The sequence below is a fragment of the Seriola lalandi genome, unplaced genomic scaffold, assembly GCF_002814215.2.
Source record: "Seriola lalandi dorsalis isolate HSWRI2012SDOR001 ecotype SW California unplaced genomic scaffold, Sedor1 jcf7180002054616, whole genome shotgun sequence".
NCBI classification, from domain to species: Eukaryota; Metazoa; Chordata; class Actinopteri; order Carangiformes; family Carangidae; genus Seriola; species Seriola lalandi.
In genome coordinates this window covers 287,054-305,688 of record NW_019525169.1, presented here as the reverse complement: position 1 = coordinate 305,688, position 18,635 = coordinate 287,054, and the positions used below count along the sequence as shown (strand labels likewise).

General features: G+C 41.9%; 1 protein-coding gene across 2 annotated transcripts in view; it reads left to right on the top strand.

Annotated features, from left to right (window-relative positions):
• The window catches only part of plxdc2b (plexin domain containing 2b), an 83,940-nt gene that overhangs the window by 25,508 nt on the left and 39,797 nt on the right, over nucleotides 1–18,635 (top strand). For both annotated transcript variants that reach the window (XM_023420015.2, XM_023420016.2), the window contains exon 2: nucleotides 10,669–10,892. In XM_023420015.2, the coding sequence (XP_023275783.1) occupies nucleotides 10,669–10,892 (224 nt within the window). The remainder of the gene's footprint in view (nucleotides 1–10,668; nucleotides 10,893–18,635) is intronic.

Genomic DNA, 18,635 nt, shown 5'->3' with positions numbered 1-18,635 from the left:
TGAAATGACCATAATTTAACCCCAGAAGTTGTTGTTGTCTGCATGTGTAGACTTTTCTTTCTCTTGTTCTGTGATTAATAAGCTGTAGGCAGATAGATCACTTAAGTGCTGAAACCGCAGAATTTGGTTTGGCAGTGAATCAAGGCATGTGATGTGATGAAAACACGGCAAGTATGTCTCATGCTGAATCGATAATGGTCCGACACAACAGACGTGGATGATGGTGAATGAAAAAGTGCATCAGATGTGACAGCTGCTTATTTTATATTTTAATTTATTTTATTTTATATAAGATATAAACCCTTAAAACCCTAAAAGACGTTATTATTTAAAGACAAAGTCTGCGAACACACAATAAAACTGTTTTATTTATGAAATGAAATGTCGCCCTGTCGACAGTAACTGCACATCAGAAAACACTTGTGTTGTTATGGAGGGCATGGACCAACAATGTATCTTGTAGAGCTGAAACAAATTATTTGATTAATCAGTCAACAAATGGAAAATTAACTGTCAGGTATTTCTCCATTTCTTTGAGCAGAAATGCCATTTGCTGGGGGCGTCGTGTGGCGTAGTGGTCTAAGCAGGCGCCCCATGTGTAGAGGCTAGAGTCCTCGCTGCAGTTGGCCCCGGTTCGAGTCCCGCATCGGACGGCCTTTACTGCATGTCATTCCCCCTCTCTCTGCCTCCCCATTTCCTGTCTCTCTCCACTATCCTGTCCAATAAAGGCACAAAAGCCCAAAAAAATATACTTTAAAAAAAAAGAAATGCCATTTGCTAGTTCCAGCAAGTTTTTAAAACGTGAACATTTGCAGGTTTTCTTGGTTTCCTATGACACTGAACTGATTATCTTTGGGTTTGGACCATTGGTCGGACAAAGCAAACAATGTGAAGCAATTTCTTGTTGTATTGTCTGAGATTTTAGGGACCACCAGACTATTGATATAGTTCCAGTCCAAGTATTTTGTTGTTAAATGTGGAAAACCTGCTGCTTCTCTGAGGTGTTCAGTGCTGGCGGCCCACAGCTTCATCTCAGTGAACCTATAACTATTTGACTAATACTAAACTAACGCTTTGGTATTATGCCATATGCACTCATTTGCACAGCATGTTGCACACCCACCCACATGCTCACCCTCGTTCTGCTTAAAACAACCCACAGAGAGATGACAAGGAGTTTGAAGTTCACTCATTCATAAAGAAACACAACAATAATAGTAATAATAATAATCAGCTGAACAGCAAAGTTGGTCAATGGCACCGATCCCCTAAAATGCGGTGTCAGACTTTTAGACTCCAGTGTATCTGCAAGTTGAGCAAGACTAAGTGAAGCAGCCAGTGACCTTTTACTGACCTTTGGCAATTACACCGCTTTGTTGTTTTAGTTTTGTTTTCAGTGTGTGAATGAGTCTCTTTAATGTTCAGAGCTTGAATGTTGGACGTTAAAAGTATCTTAACATTTCCACGTCACTTTGACCCGTCACAGTGGGGAAAGCCCAGGTGTAAGTAATAAAATGAATGACCTGTCATGGCTTAGTGGGACGTCTGAAAAGAACGGAGACGTTGTCCATGTTATGAGTAGCACCTGTGCTTTTCCTAAGTCAAAATGTGTGCCGTGAAAAGGCTGAGCAAGGACTTCCTGTTGTGCAAAATACTGGAAAGTGAGCTCACAGTCATTGGTTTAGTTTACCAGCTCTGCACCTTTGTGGAAATCATTTTTGAGCATTTTCTTCGGTGCAGAAATGTCAATAACTTCCTCTATTGTTGACATTTAGATACTCTAGGAATCTTACTTTGATCAAATGGTCAGTTCTTACTGTTTTTCTGACTGATGAAACATTTTTGGAGCTGTGGTGATGGATCTTAAGCCAACTCATCTGTGAGACTTACAGTGGGGTCCACAAAGTCTTTCCCATTCAAGTGAATGGAAAAGTGGTCTCAGACTTTTGGACTCCACTGTACTTACAATTATTATCCATTCCAGGTGTGGTAACAGATGTGTAGTTGGCCAAACATACGCTGTATACACAAGATACAAGTGGGCCAGTGAGTTCATGACCTCAAACCCCTCTGAGGCAAGAGTGATTTGAGGATAAGTGGACACAAAGAGTGACGATTATGTCGAGTATGTCTCAGATATGAGATGTGTGGGTGTGTTTCTGTCCACAGAAACTCAGCTGAAGAGTGTGTGAACCCGCAGGATAAAGGCAAGGCTATTGTTTGTGATGTGGCGTATCAGAATAAAAGTGCAGGCTTTTGTCCTGCCTATCCCGCTCTATTCACGGGTACAGATGTGACCATTTCCAATTTTAAGGTCTGTTAAGCAAGCACTAAGAGATCTGTGTGAACAGTCAAAGGACAGATTTAGTGTTTTCATGGACAGATTTCAGCAGTGTGGGAGATGCTGAGTTTTTTTCCTCCATGACGGTTTTGTCCACAGCTAGCAGCTGACCTGTAAGAATACAGTAATGTTACCACAGGTAATGGTCTGCACTGGGGGGAGGAGGAATAATCTGTCACATGAGGTCCACTGTCCAGTGATACATTGCCTGCCAGGCCTCAGGTTCCCTCATGACAGAGCAATTCAAGGCCTCGGGGCTCCTGAGCCACACTGGTCATTCGCCAAGTTGAAAAGGGGAATGAGAACCAACAGCAGCTCTTCATAGTTCTGCAGTCCATCACTCAATCTCCTGAAATATGAGACAAGACACTGTGCCTAACTGGAATCCTGAATTCCTAAAGGCCTGTGTCACTCTGGAAGCATTCTCTCTTTGTTATCCCGCTGTCTCCCGGCTGCCTGCAGCCCTCCGTGCCTGTCTGTTTGTCTCTTTGCCAAAGCGTTTTTGTATACATATCCTGCACTGACCAGTGCCAGAGCCAAGACTACCACCAATTACACAAAGAAAGCCGCGGCGGTGACAGCAGACTTCATAATGGTTAACTGCAGTACTTTAAACCCTGTGTTTTGGGGTTTTGATACTGTGTGCTCGGGTATGTAACCGGGTGCTTTGTGGCTTAGCCTGCTTGGATTTTGTGTCCAGTGTATTTAGATGTTTTGAGTAGACACTCAGAAGAGAAATTAGCCATTTTCTACAAAGCCTGCTTAAAAAACAATTAGGTCCCTCTAGGTTAAAACCTTAATTAAAAATCACTGAGCACTCTCTTCCTCCTAATTTGCCCTCAGTCTCTTTCCCTCCGGCCTCCTTCCTTCCTCTAACATGCAGCCCTGACACCTGTCCTGTTCATAGACGCAGCGTTTCTGCTGGCAGAGCGAACGCAACATTAGTCTCCTGCTAATGAATTGCCTTCACCTTTCATGCTCTGCGGATTGTAATTAACACTTTTAGAGATTTTAGAGATTGGCTTTTATTTATAGTGCCCCTTCCACACCCTTTTCTCATTCGGGTGATAATACAGAAGCGGGTGCCAAACACACAGTGTTTGTCAACCTTAGAGATTGGAGATGATTTTGTTCTCTTTGTTTGTTTTCTGTTTCCGGCTGTTGCCAGGAACCAGTCTGATAAAGATTTTTGTCTCGGGCATGACAAGCATATCAGCAAGAGAGGGTCAAATGTCAGTGTAAGTCACTGTTTACACGATATGTGGTGAATGCTTTGTCTCTCTCCAAAAGGAGGCCTGCATCCAGCTATGGGTCCTGACAGTTGACTGTAGTGAGGAGTCAGCGTTGTAGATATTGCAATATGATATCTACGATGTTCATATCTTCAGTAAGCACTATATTATTATGTCTCAGCAAAAGACAGAAGCCACCACTTATATCTGTATCTGTGCTCCTAATCTGGACCTCAGGGGATGTTTGTATTGCAGTGCTTTGACTTGGAAAGATGTGACTAATTGTTGGCAAAACAAATCTCTGGTGTAATGGAGCGTTCATGACAGACAGGACGCACACTTGATGCCTCTCTCTCTGGAGGGAGAGTCACCATTTATTTTGCAGGGAACCCTGGTTAATATTGAATTTTGGGAGCTTTTCTGTGAGAAGAAATTTTCTTTGTTCGTGCGCACAGTCTGGCCCCTGAAAACTCCACACTGCACTATTCAATTTCAGGTCTTAACTTGTCTCATGCACTGATTATCTGAGATTTAGATGTATCTCACATTTAATCTATTCAAATTCTCCCTTTTATCACGCTGCTCATCGCTTGATGAGCACTGTTTGAAACTGGATCTCCTTTTGCAGACGCTGCCTCTCTGTCTACCTGTGTTTGACTTTCTCCTGCAGTCAGCTCTTCGACTTTATGTGTTTGCTTAATGACAGGCTGCGTTTTTAAGAGAGGATGTGCAAAATGCAAGCCACGGCAGGTTGGGAAGGCACACTTTGCTCTGCATGATAATTTCAGAGAGTCAGACGTCTGGAATTTGTGTGGACTCTGCTTTTATGTGGAGGCAGCGGCACGTTTAATGTCTTCATTTAAAAGCCCGTCTGCCGTCGGATCACTTGCCATCACACATGCTGTGCATTTAAATAATTCATTTGATATAAAAACGAAGCATGTCGTGTTGCAGGTCATTCACTATATGTAATCCATAATCTATTAACACGCAAGAGAAGCTTGTTTAACTCACATCCCCTCCGACAGAAGATCAAACCACAGCGGCCATCTCCTATTAAACCCAGTTTCTGAACTCATCAGTCAAATTGAACGTCTCAGCTTATCTGTCACTGCCGCTTCATTCTAGCGTCAGCCGTGGATGATAACACTCTGTCGGGGTTTTCAGTGCTTTTGAGCCTCAGCTTGTAGTTAGTGCTCTTGTTCTGAGATGAACCCTGCACATGACTTGTCTTGTGAGGGGTCACAAAGTGAGACTAGACAGGTGGGTCAGTGTCAAGCATAAAACTCAGGGCCTAACCTGCTCACCGTGCCTCTGGTCACAGGCAACTTGTTGTTGACATTTTCTATAAATTATTAATGTCTTTTTTTTATCATTTAAATCATTTATTGATTTGAAAATATATTAAACATTTAAAAGCTCAGCAGATTGAGTGTAATATTGGGTTTTGGACTGTTTCAGACAATTTAAAGACGTAACATTGGTCTCTTTTTTTAATCATTTCTTTAATCATTATTTTTTGACATTTTAGTGGATTAATGGGGAAAGAAATGAACAGATTAAACAGTAAATGTATCAGAAACAACCCAAATGCTTTTTAATCAGGGTTGCACATATCCATTCACTTTTTTTTTGTTATAACTTTGAATCTAGGTTTAACTGCAACAGATCTTTCCTGAGTACACCCAACTGGATTAAACTGCCACTGCTCATTCTCACCACCTCATTCACTCTCTGACCTCTTCAGACAGCCATTTTTTTTTTTTCAGGAGATTTATAATCTTTAAAAATGCAGGCATGTGGTCCAATTAAAGTTCTGGTGGAAATATTTGAAGGGTCAGTTCAATGAACAGTGTTTCTGGAGAGAAAACTTGCTGTTGATTTGTCTCATGAGTGGATATATCTCAAAACCCGGACATGTAAAACTAATACTGAACCATAGGTGGAGTAAATGAGAGTGAAGTGGAGTGAATTGACCCTTTAATGGAAATGTGATGAGTGCCCTTTTTTGTTTTTCATGTCTTGGTTTTACCAAGTTCTGTGCGAGTGTGTGTGGAAAAGTGATGGAGTGCTTCTCCTGACAAATGTTCCCAATGAATCTTTGCTAATGAAGAGAACACGACACTTCGAGAGATTGCAATGTTCTCTCTCATGATCTGGAGCGATACTGTTAATCACATTGTCTATTCTGTATGTAAGAATTTGTCGAGTGCTGTTCTAACATTCATCATGTTAATGATCTGAGCTGTGACTTGAGTTTTTTTTCTGTTACTTTGAAGCAAAAATTAGCACAATTCCTGAAAGATGTTGGGGGGACTTCAGCAATAGTTACATCAACTTAATCCGTGCTGGCCCTGGTGAGTTGATCTGCAAGGAGTCAACACTGTTTCAAACCCCGAGAGAGACGGTCCCTCCAGCGTGCCTGGCAGGGTCTGCTGGTACACTGATAAAGCAGCTTTCAGTGGGCACTAAATTAAGCACTCTGACACCCAGAGATAGAAAGCCTAAGAAACCGTAGAGGGATGTGACTTTTTTTTTTTATCCTTTTTTCTGCTGAAATTATGCACACCACACACTCTCCAGCATACACAAATGCAATGAAGAATTCCTCCTCCTCTTCTTGCCAGTCATGTGTGGCGGTCTCCTGTCAGCAACACTGAGTCAGGTGGGAATCAAGAGAAAAGGAGGGGGGGAAACAAGCAGAAACTGAATGAAAGAAGGGGTGCAGACAGCACCTTTATTCTGTGGTTTTATGACCTCCTAAATGTCCTTGAAAGGTTTTAGGTGGAACCAAATCACAGTCCCTCTGGTGTTTGTGAATCAGAGGTGTTGACAGGCGTGAGTCCAGCCAACAAGGCTGCTCGACAGAGTCAGGGTGAAGGTATGCGGGGGCTTTCAGAGGCACTGAGAGAAAAGTAGAGGGGAAAGATTTCCTTTCACACAAAAGCCCAGGAACAGGCTTGCACTGAGGAGAATCCCTTTCCTGCTGGGGGGTTATTTTAGGTGTCCCTCAGGGGTCTGCCCTCACTGCCCTCCCAAACGCTTGACAAAAGACCCTGAGTTTCCTCTGTATAATAAGATATTCTGCTGTCCCTGAATCAGAGAGGTGGTGCACACAAGAGAAATGCAGGTGCATGTGCTCCTTTAAAGGGTGACTCATGATGGCTGTTCACAGAGGAACATGCTGGGAAAAGAGCAGCCATTTGTTCGAGGCCCCTATGTTGTGGTCATGGTGTATTTTAAAGCATCCGCTGTTTGCCAGCTTTCCACCATATAAGGAACTGACAAAGATCCTTTAAAAGATGAAAATAGATGTTTACGTGTTGGTGGAACGGTATGTGTTAGTGCCTCCTGGAGTATATAACCGCCGCTGACAGGAAGTTTGTCCTGGGCTACTTTGTTCTCATAGATGTGACTAATGACCATTAGGGATAGAGTGAGTGTCAGGAAGTATTAGAAGTAAGTGAGAATGAGACAGTGAGTGAATAGTTGGCAAAGAGCTGCTGCAGAGACCAAACAATAAAAGTGAGATGATGCAAAGACTGCCTCATCCACGGGTAACTTAAAGCTGCCCTGAGGAATTTTAATGCTTTTTAGAGCTGTCACTTTTTGCCTGACAGCAGACTAACAACAGCATCCTGAAAGTTTAAGTTTAGTACAATCTTAGGAAATACAGAGTGGGTTTAAATTAACATGTTAGTTTGACTTTAACTTAATCCTTACTCCTCGACATTTGTGTACTTTAACTGGGAGACTGTATTTTATTTTTTGCTATTGTTATTTTTGTCATTTTACTATATGTTCATATTTGATTGTTCGAAAAAGTGACCGGCCTAGCGGCGCAATGAAGCAATGTTTTTGTGTTCTGGTTTAGTATCTTATGATCTACTTGCATATGCATAGGGAAGGATGTATGTATATGTACATGTCTACCACCATTTAAAAGAGATGTTATTGCACCAGCAAAAGACATAGAAGACAAACACAGTTAGCTAGCAAACATGAATGTAGTTGTTGATTGAATTTTGTGGCTGCACCGCCTTCTTCTTCTGTAGTATTAATTTCCCTCAGCATTGATGAAACATGGTAGGTGACTACTTCATCTATTAGTATTTTGTTTGGATGTTAATTGTGTCTAAATTGAATTATTAATTTATTTGATACCTATAGCACCTTCCAACAATAAGGAAATTCAAGGTGTTTTACATAAGATATAAAAAGGCTTTAAGATATAAAAGAAACACATTGCAGCATAAAAACACATAGATGGGATTTATAAAGGGTAAAGCAAAGTAAAAGACAAAAAGTGAATAAAACAGATGAAAAGACAGTAGCACTAGCCTTCACTTTTAAGAACTGAGAGTTGGAGCAAGGTTTTCTCAGGTCTTTTCTTCATAAAAAAGGAACACGCCTTCTTATAGTTTTCTTGACTCTTTAGAAAGTAAAGGCAACATTACAGTTCCTCATGTATTCTTAAGGTGACGGTTGTTGATTTTGTAATTTTCTTCATGTGGATGTTAAAATTTAAGTCGGAGTCCAAAGATTTCTGGCCAGGTTTATGGTCTTTAATGCTAATGATTGAATGTGAGCATTAACTTTTAATCGTTCTTCTCTGGCTCCAAAAACAATTAACTGCAAATTGCGACGCTCAGCCTTCTGTCGTACTCTTAGCTGTTCCTTCTGCTCTGTTAAATTCTTCCAATGTAATGTACATTAACACCCACCTCTACGTGCAGATTGGACCCTTTGCTTCTTGCTTTGCCGATGCTCATTACAAAATGAATCTGTCAGCCTCCACTTTGGGTGAATTAGCATCTTAAGCCTCTCCACTTGCTCTCACCGACCCTCTCCTCCCCTCCTGAGAACCAGTGGTCAGGCGCCCAGAAAGAGGAGGAGGAGAGAGGATGACAAGGAGGACAAAATGTGAGCATGAGAGAAAAGAGACAGAGGAGGAGGAGAAAAGAGGAGGAAAATGCACTCTGCTATTTAAACCCAATGACCTCGGTCTCATAGGAAAGAAGCAACATACAGCAATAGTCGGGGAATCAGCCGCTTTCTCTTCCCCTAAAGGCAAAATAATGTAGATAGCTGCAACAGCATGCAAGCACTTTGTAAACTTCGTGTTTGGAGGACTGCAATGAAAATGAAGTTTATTACTAATTGTCTTTAACCGCGTAATCCTATTAGGGTCGTGGGGAACAGGAGCTTATCCAAGCATGCCGAGTATTAGCCTGAAGGCAGGGAAACAAGTCTGCAGTCCATCACAGGACGAACAGATGAGCGGACCGTCTCTGCCTCCTCTCCTTCATACCTACAAGAGATTTAACGTCTCTAATCCGGGTGATTTAGGGGGAAACGCATGTAAGCGAGTGGAGAACATACATTTTTTGTCAAGTTTAAAGTTTATCACAAATATATAATTGGACAAAAAGGGGAAAGTAAAGCAGAAGGAATTGGATGAGTTCAGTACATTAACATCAAATCCTCACGTTGAACCGCGTGTACTGAATTATCAGTGTTACTGAAGGAATCTACATCCCTTCATTTCTTCATTGATTGCTGAAAAGGGCGTTGTCAGGTCAGCCAAGATGAACAGTGTGTTTTCCTGGTTAAAAGCCAAAACTCACAGTGTGTATCCTTGAGCTATAACGAACATAATAAATGCACCACCTTCTTCATTAAACATTTGCAAAGCTGATTTTAAAGTATCTTTCAGTTCTGCATTGTTTACATCCATGTTTACAAGTTTACAGTCTTCTTCTTCTCTGTCTTTGTCGGCACATTGTTGCATACAGGAACATATATGACGTCACCTTCATGCAAAAGACACCAAATTCATAAATAAAAAACAAAAAAAAACAAACAGCCGCATAGCTCTGTGTATGTTATGCCAGAACAATCTTTTTCTTCCATGTTTTGGCCTGCCGTTCATGCTAGATTTCCATTTTTCCACCTTAAATGGAGCTTTTCTTAGAGGGGGAAAAAAATCTTAAAATGCCAGCCTCGCTTTCCATTTGTGGACAGTGTAAACTACACTTTTGCAAAAGGATGATTTATGTGTGAAGGAAACAGACAAACATGTAAAAGAGGAAACCAAATGAGCGAATTTGCCGTGTTGAAGGCGCAGTATCCTAAAGAGCAGGAGGAGACGCTCAGAAGCAGTTTAAACAGCTCAGACTCACTTCTTACCAGATGTTGGCCGTTTGGTTCTGAACGGAGTTAGAATAAAAGGCTAAAGGAAAGACAATCAAAAGCAACATTGTAGCATCATTATATGGTGATAACAATTGATCGCTCATGTGCTTTTGAATGATGCTTTGATTGTTTAGCTACAGGTGTTTAAAATACAAGCGAACTGAACTGAACTCAGTGACTCAAATCGTCAAGGTAATTCACAATATCCACTCACAGAAGGAACTCGGGTCTCGAGGGCTGCTAGTTAGGTTTTTCTTCCTCATTCTGACTTTCAGCTCAGGAAATCTTTTCTTAAAATGACGCAGCACATTTCACCCCTGATCCAGCAGTCCGTCTCAGGCTCGGTTAATCAAGTCAGTGTTTACATTAACACGGTACCATTTTTCACCTGTCGCCACCGTCTCATTTCAGTCTCTGGGATGGGGATGATTGGGTATGACTGTGGCCCACTGGTCTGTGTGATGGTTGCTGAGTCATTCCTAATGCGCATCTGTTTCAGGCACAGAGAGATTTCTCCCTGAAGAAATGAGGAAAAAGTCCGCAGAGACAGTGAATTATGAGGGAGCGGCGCAAGATTAATGGCTTGAACAGTTCCCGCCTGTGTGATTTCACTAGTGCCTTAGTATAGCAAAAATACTGTGACATATAATTATTTTGCTTGCACAACTCACCGATTTGCAATACAAATCAACATTTTTTACTTTCAGTCCAACTAATGCGGGGTTCGATAGTTGAAAGCTAATTTGGATAGAAAATTAAATAAAGCATGCTGTATTAATGCACCAATTACAGTACATTTGTGGCGTCCCACTGTACATTTATCAATATGAAATTACAACTTTGAGGTGATCTATCTTTGGACCATACACTAATCCACACCTTCTTCTCCTGTTCCCTCAGCGGTCTCTTACTCATATGCGGAGGGGCAGGCAGGAGATGAGGACGCAGCAGTGGACGTGAAGCTCTACAGTCACCGGTGGAGGAGATGGCTTCCCCCAAAACCTCGTAACATGGACAGTAACAGGGCCAGTCAGGAGCAGGACCAGGAGCCCGAGCAGGAAGAGCCTGATGGGTTCCCAGGGCTGCTCTCAGCAGAGGAAACAGACAACAGCTCCCAGATAGAGGTACGTGATGATTCACACCAAGGCTGTGCATCTGATCAGAGATAAACTGTATGTTGTCATTTACGCGTTGACAGTTTAAGCGGCGTTTTTCAGGGGGACCAGAATTTATTGCTGCACTGCTGCTGCACACAGTGGTAGTCTTAAGGATTTTTGCACGAGAAGATCAGTTTACTCATCATCAGCGCAGATGGAAACATTTGTATAATGTGGCTTTGGAGGAGCCTCCAAAAGATACTAGTTATGTTGACATTAGTGTAGTGGAGGTTATGCCACATTCATGTCATATCAGACTTCTAAATAGTTTTCATATCAACAACAGAGTCGTTATTACAAATCTGCCCTGATGTATCTGACTTGGTGGTTCATAACACAGAAGTGCATGAAAGCCTAGCAAACACGGATTTCTCAAATCAGTCAAAGTCCATTGTTTATGTCATTAAACCCAAATGTAATGGATATAGTTACAGTGTCAATGACCCTCACTCAACCAACTCTGTAATCACACCAACCTCTTGATGTGAACATGACGCGACATGTAAAGGCCTTGCACACCTGCACGGGTGTTTTCATGTGTCCTGGCTGAAGAGACCTCTGCTCAGGTTGAAGATGGGCAGAGTTAATGCTGCTGGGTAATATGTGTGGTCACCAGACTCTGAGAAATAAGAAGATATAAGTGAAAACTGTGTGTGAGGTTTTTTTTTTTAAGTGACATGAGCCATGACCACTCAAAAATTTAAATATGCAATATGCTTCAGCACAGCTACAGCTACTATCGGTGATTTTTTCACTTGACAAAACAATCTCACCTCAAGGTCCTTTTAGTAGCTGTTCTGGAGCTTTTGCTGTCTGCCCAGTCGTCATTAAAGTGATGTAGATGTTCAAATTTACATTTTTTCCAAAGCATCTCAGGAACTTTTCATCCATTCTGGCTAAAAATTTAGTTTAAAAGTTAATTCTTCTTCTGGATCTGTGCCTTGTCTTGTTCTTGGCCTTGTTTTCACGTTCAGCTTTTTTAGTGGATCATTGACTTTTCTTAAGTGATTCTTGCCACTTGGAGCTACAGTGATAGAAGGACATGAATACAGACAATGCACAGCCAAAAAGTGAAACGTTCTATGTTATATAATACTGTATAAATGCTGTATTTTGATTGACAAAGGCGGATAAAAAGATGAAATGGAGGCCAATGATTGGGGTCATCCAGCAGCCCAAATTTAGACCAGCTTTATTGTGACAGTTCAGATCAGTGCAGCTGAACAATGTGGATCACACAATAAACTTCCCGGTCTGGTACAGAATCCAACTAATATAAAGAGAATGATTTGCTAAAGTCCTCTGCTGAGCCGTACCTAAAAATACACTTTGGTTACTTCCCTGGAGCAATTATAAATCTTCTTAGAAGCGTGGATGTTTAGTAATGAAAAAAAAGACTAGGAGGGTCCTATAAGGATTAATATTTTATATCAAATTAAGATCAGCCCTCAGGTGCTCATCTAGCTTCTGTGTGGGACTGGATCCTCCTTAATAGTGACCTTGGAGAGAACAAAACAGGAAATTAACCTGGCCTCCTACAGTTCCAAGGGCTTAGTGGACCTGCTGGAGATTAATGCTCGGGCACCGGCCTGTGTTTTGTTTATGTAAATGAACGGCATCACCCGTGTCCCTTGTTATGGCGCCTCTGGTCGGTGCGCGGCATTGTGGCGTTCAGTCAAAATGATGGCTCATTAAGTTTTCCTGCGGCTTCTAATCATGTCAGGTTCCCAGCCCCGCGTCTCTCAGCGAGGAGGGAGGGGGCTTTGATCGTCAGCTGTAAACATTCACACACACGCACACACACACACACACACGCACACACACACACACACACACACACACACGCGCACACACATTCACCGCTTGAAACTTCACAAACACATGGACACAAGTGTAAACACACACATACTGATGCATAAACACATGCGTACCACTTCAGATGTCGCATCCACACACGCACACACTTTCGCTCCTTTGCACGCTCACATACCATCACACACACACACACACACACACACACACGTAAACACACTAACACGAACATGTCCTCCCCCATTGTTTTCCTTCTCCAAGGCTTATTTGTTGTTGCTGAGTGGAGGAGCAGACCACAGCTCAAACACCCTGTCATTCCTCCTGTCATTACCCAACACGCACACACAAAACACACACATCCCCTCACCTGCCACCAACACTTTGTTGACATTAGAAAAGCCTTCATTTTTCAGAGGGCAGAAATATCAGACACTGAGCTGAAATCCTCCGCCCCGCAGTGAGCTGAATGGTTTTAAAAAAACTGTCTTCTCGTCACTGGAGGAACTTTAAGTGAGGAAGGAAGAGGACAGATCTTCAAGTCGAAATCTGCCCCTAAGACACTTTCACAAAGCCGTATATCATCAATCTGTGATGGTAAACACATTCCAAGAGGTAACTGGTGTTATAACTTATTTTTTGGCACTTCCCAGCAACCTGCTTTGTCTAGCTACTGTAGCTAGTGATTTGCGACCAAATTCCCTGTCGAGAAGAATTAAAATCTGATAATTACAGAGTGTCCTGAGGCCGTAGTGCGGTGTAGTCTTTTGAAGTTTCCTTTCGCGTAGCAGCAGGTTTGACCACTTTTCTAAAATAAGGGAAACACAAACATGTACAGAGATGCGATCCAAAATAGCTGTTTTTTTTTGTTTTTTTTTAACAATGCTAATTTGTTTAAGGTGGATTAAACCCATTTTAGTTGTGCTTGGTTGAATCACTGTTAAATCCAAGTTTTTAATTTCCATGAATCCAGTTTCCAGCTGAAGAAATCACTTTCCTGTGGTCGGGTTAACTGGTGCCATAACCATGATAGTCTCCAACAACAGATTCGTCTCACCTGAACATGCAGCGGCCTCAACAACAGACTGTCTGACGCCCTGAAAGGCTGTGACTCTCCCTTTATCTCTTTTCTGGATCACAAACCCAGATTTAAAAGGTTCCCATGCAAAGGTACGTTAAGGTCGGTGTGAGGTAGAATAAAATTGGAATCAACCGTGGGAACAATTCCCTGTCAGTGAAACCAGGTCTCATCACTGCTTCTTTTGTCCGTCAAGGTGAAGTCTGTGCTAGTCCAGACACGCTGTCAGTGATGGCTTGTGGCTGTTCGCGGTTGTGTTTTTTTGTTGTTTGTTATCTTTGAAAGTGCAGCTTCGCAGCAGTTTCTCAACCTTGTCTTGGATCACGGCCCTTTGTTTTTCTTTGGGTTTTTTTTTTTTAAGGTCCCAAATATTTCATAAACCCAACTGTGAGATTGTAAACTGAGAGTATGTGTGTATATACTTGTGCAATGTTTTGTTTGCATAAGCACGAAGAAACACGCGTTACTCCAAATTGAACCGTGGACATTATGTGGTATGTGCCCGATATACCACCGGGGCACCCCAACTACTGTCTACCAGATTTTACAAATTTTACGGGTTTTTTTTAACACTTCTACACCAAAGTGGAAGAAACCATTCTGCTGCTGGATCGGATTATATCAAGTTCAACCACGAAACCATGAAAAACTGCAGCTCCTTATTCATTTTGATGAAACCACTGTGTTGGCACAGCTGAGGTGCAGATGCAGAGGCCTCTGGGGAAGAAAAACAGGGTCGTAGAACAAAAAAGACACTGAATACACTCTGCATCAGACACACATACACACATTTCTGGTAGATAACTTCATAAAGCAAATGGCGTGCCACCACTGTTTACCTTGTGATCGTTGAAACAGTGGATGAAAAGTTAAATCTCATAGCATTATAAACCTCTTTGTCTTTTTGTTGTCTTATAAGCCTTCAAATTTATGGATGTATTACTTGAACTGGACTTACTGGATTATATTTCAGCTTTCATCGCTGGTACTCTGACACCAAATGCTATTTTCTGTGTCAACACGCGCTCAGTGTGAGAAATCACCTGCATACCAAGCGAGCCGACGCGGGGTTCTGACTGCAAGTTTGAGAAGCTCGAGTTGAGAGGTTGCTACAGCTGTCAGTGGCGACATTTCAGCTCTTATCTTTATGAGGGGAATAAGCAAACCACACAAACACACGTGCAGAGGACATGTGGCAGCTACTCGGATGATAAATTGTACAGACTACATCGTTTTCAAATGCGGCATCATATTGCAACAGTGAAGCCAAGAGAGACATATAACACCTCATGTTCCCTCTGAAATAATGTGTACGTTTGATGGTGTCATTTTCACGCCTGGCTGTTCTTTACACTAAAGCACAGCCTGTCCTGATAATTCAACCAATGTCAACCATGTCAGGTTGCCAATAAAAGCACAGAGTATACTGGTGTTTGGGAGCGGGTCTCTCCACCCTGCTGCTGCTGTTGTGTTTGTATAGCTTGCTTTGATGTGTAGTAATAAGGGTGTAGTTTATGGTGGATAGTTGTTATTGGATATGTGGAGATGGCCGGGACTTTACAGCTCAGGAGGCTCTTTGGGGGTTACATGCTTCGCTACATTCAGTGTTTATTTGTGCATTTCTTAAGGGGGAGAATTCACACAGCGAAGCAGCAAGCTGCTCATCTAGCTAATTTCCTTTACTTCATTTGATTCCCAGTGCTGCATTTACATTTACCACACACACTCCATGTTCAAAGCCTGCAGCGAATGCAAATGAGTTTTTTTCTCCCTTTATTTGTTTTGTGTCTCGAGTTTGTTAAGATTCCCAGAGGGAAATGTGTTTGGAAAGAGATGTTTACTTCCTTTATGTTGTTCAGTGTTTAAACTCTGTAAGGTTATACCATCTCAGGCAGCTGCTACAGCTCGCAGCTGCTCCACAGATGAACTCATAGTTGCTTCAATTTCAATCTGTGTCCAGCCTCTCCCGTTTTTTAACTTTTTGACTTGAGCATCATCTTGTAGCGGGAGGGTTGCATACATCTCTCCGCGGGTCAGCTTGGTTTGCAAGATGAACAAAGACAGCAAAGGTAGTGAGCTTGTGAATGCATGTATGTTGTGTAGTGCTCTCTACGTCCCCGAGCATCACTTTCAAGTACAAGCAGACACACACATTCTGTCTGAACCTGTCAGAGAGCTTGAAAATCCAATTCGGGAGATGTACAACCAGAGACCCGAGGAAGGCTTAAATTATATATCAGGTGCCTGGATTCATCTCAGACTGTTTATTTGCTCCACTCTCTCCATATTGTTTTTGAAACATTCCCACATGGACACATTATTATTAATCCAACTCAAAAGTTTTCTGATCATAGTTCTTACAAATATCCTGAACAATCCGACAGTTTTGGAGCAATTTAATTACCATCAGTAATAATTTAGTTGTACTTCAGGTTCTCTTCTCTTCAAGGTCCCTCACACTTCATGGATCCTCTCAGCTCTGCAACAATCAAGATCCGGACCTGAAACCTGTCTCGAACCAGGTCCAGATGATCTTTGAATTTCATTAATCTCAGACGACCGAAAAGTACTGGTTAGAAAACAGAATGTTCTATCGATATTTCAGGAGATGAAAATACGAATTTCAAATATCCTTCAAGCTAAAATATTAGCTGCTCTTTGTTTTTGTTAACTGATAGCACTAGACGTCACCATTTTTCACCATTTTCCGACATTTCAAATGAACGACTAATTGATTAATTGAGAAAGATATGAACCACAATGAAAATTATTCGCAGCTGTAGATGGCACATCATAATGCTGCCTCTGTAGCTGTTCTCTGTCTGTAAAGTCTGTTCAGATTTGTCTTGATCAAGTTGCTCATTTTGAAACCTAATTTATGCAGGGATTTGACAGATCCCTCTGGGAACGGTACCAACGTGGATTTCGTGAAGACTTTCAGTTCATATTAGATTATCTATACCTGTTATAACGAGTCATAAATAGTGTGGTGCAGCTCAGACCAGTATGTGATGCACATTGCTGAGCCTCACCACCAAATACCATCAAGCTGCTACAACTGGCAGGCAATGGAGCGGAGCAATGAATAATGGATCACAGACATTATCAGCTGATGAAGAGCTGCACACATGAGCGATGCCGTCCTTTTAATGCTTTTTCAAACAGAGTGCAGTCTGATTTAACTGTGTACTCTGCGTGTGTGTGTTTGTGTGTGTACGTGTCTCTGTGTGTGTACATCCTGGTGTCTGGATGTGCAGTGTCTTAGGAAAATGAAAGCTGGCTGACAAGCAGCTTTATTCCAACATATTGGAACATTTATTTCAAGCTCAAGTTCTCCTTGTGCCTACATGAAATTTTATTTTCTCAGGAGCAATGACATAGTTGTGGTTGAAGGGATTACGGTTTTCAGCGTACTTTTTCTTTATTTTTCTGACAAACATCAGTGAGTCACAACCACTACTACCTCATCAGTAGCAGCTTTAACACACATTTCACTTCATGTCTTTAAGAATTCTTTAAGAAGATCGCCCAGAATAATCCCTTAAAGGCGGAGCGGTAAATTCCTCTCCTGTATTAAGGAGCCATATAGATGTGAAAACATGTCAGCCCAAGATATTCAGGTCTCGGTGTGATGCAATATTGATGTGGTGGGCAGCTCGAGTAAATGCCTGAGACAGAGGAGAGTGAGTCTGGAATGCGTTTTGCACACTGAAGGAATCTTTTTCTGCAGTGTGTTTTTGTGCTCTAGAGACAGAAAATGGTCCATGATCAGCAACAATTTTTGTTTTCTCCTCCCCCACTTAGAGCATTTCACATCAAGACGGACAGATGAAAACAGGGCAGGGGTTCCTACTGTTGGCAAGGTTACAGCCCCCACTCTCCTCTCGCTCGTTCATCAAGTGCCCATCTATCTGCCATTAGTCTCCTCTGAGCCTCTCAGTGCGGCTCAGCCATCTCCGCTTCTGTAGAGTCTGTGAGGGTCAATTGGAACTTACCCCAATAGAGATGTGTATGTGTATGTGTGTCCCATATGGAGTGAAAATATGTCTGACATACTTGTACAGGATAGTATGTTCTCAAAATCCAATTAAAATACCTGAAAAATATACAAAATATTACACGTCACAAATGTACTGGTAACCAATTAAAAATGTGTTTTAAAATCTATTTCGAATGTATTTCGAATAGATTTCAAATTGCATATAAAATATATGTTTCAAACATTTTTAAAAGACATTTTACAATACTGGCTTCTCTGGAAAACATGAACAAGACCCATAAAGAAAAGCCAGTGCAGCAGCCATAGCACATCTCACACCATGTTTTTATTTTCGCACATCGATATCGACTGCCTCACCTCACCAGCTGACTGGTTTTGGCGCTAGTTTGCAGCGCCTGATTCAAAGAAACACTACCTGACTCCCACAACCTCCCACCAAAACTCTCTCAGATGTGTGCATTTTTTTGTGCGTTTCTGTAGTCACACTCCCTGTTGTCTGTTTGCTGTGCTCTTTAAAAGCCCTCACATCTTCGTGTCCACCTACACCCAGCTGGACGATGGCACCCTGCCCATCTTCCCCTTCCCCCTTGAGGGGCAAGAACCGCCAGCTGGGCCCCCTCTCACCTCTGAGGAGCCTGTATCTCCCTCGATCTTCCCCTGCAAGAGCAAAGACATCTTGTGCTGATTAGCAGGAGACTTTACAGCCTTGCATTTGTGTCTACACCTTTTACAAGTGCCCTTGTTTTTTTTTATTCTGGAAGTAATGTGCTGACTGAGGCTGCTTGGAGGGGCCTTTTTTTTTTTTTTTTTTTTTTTTTTTTTT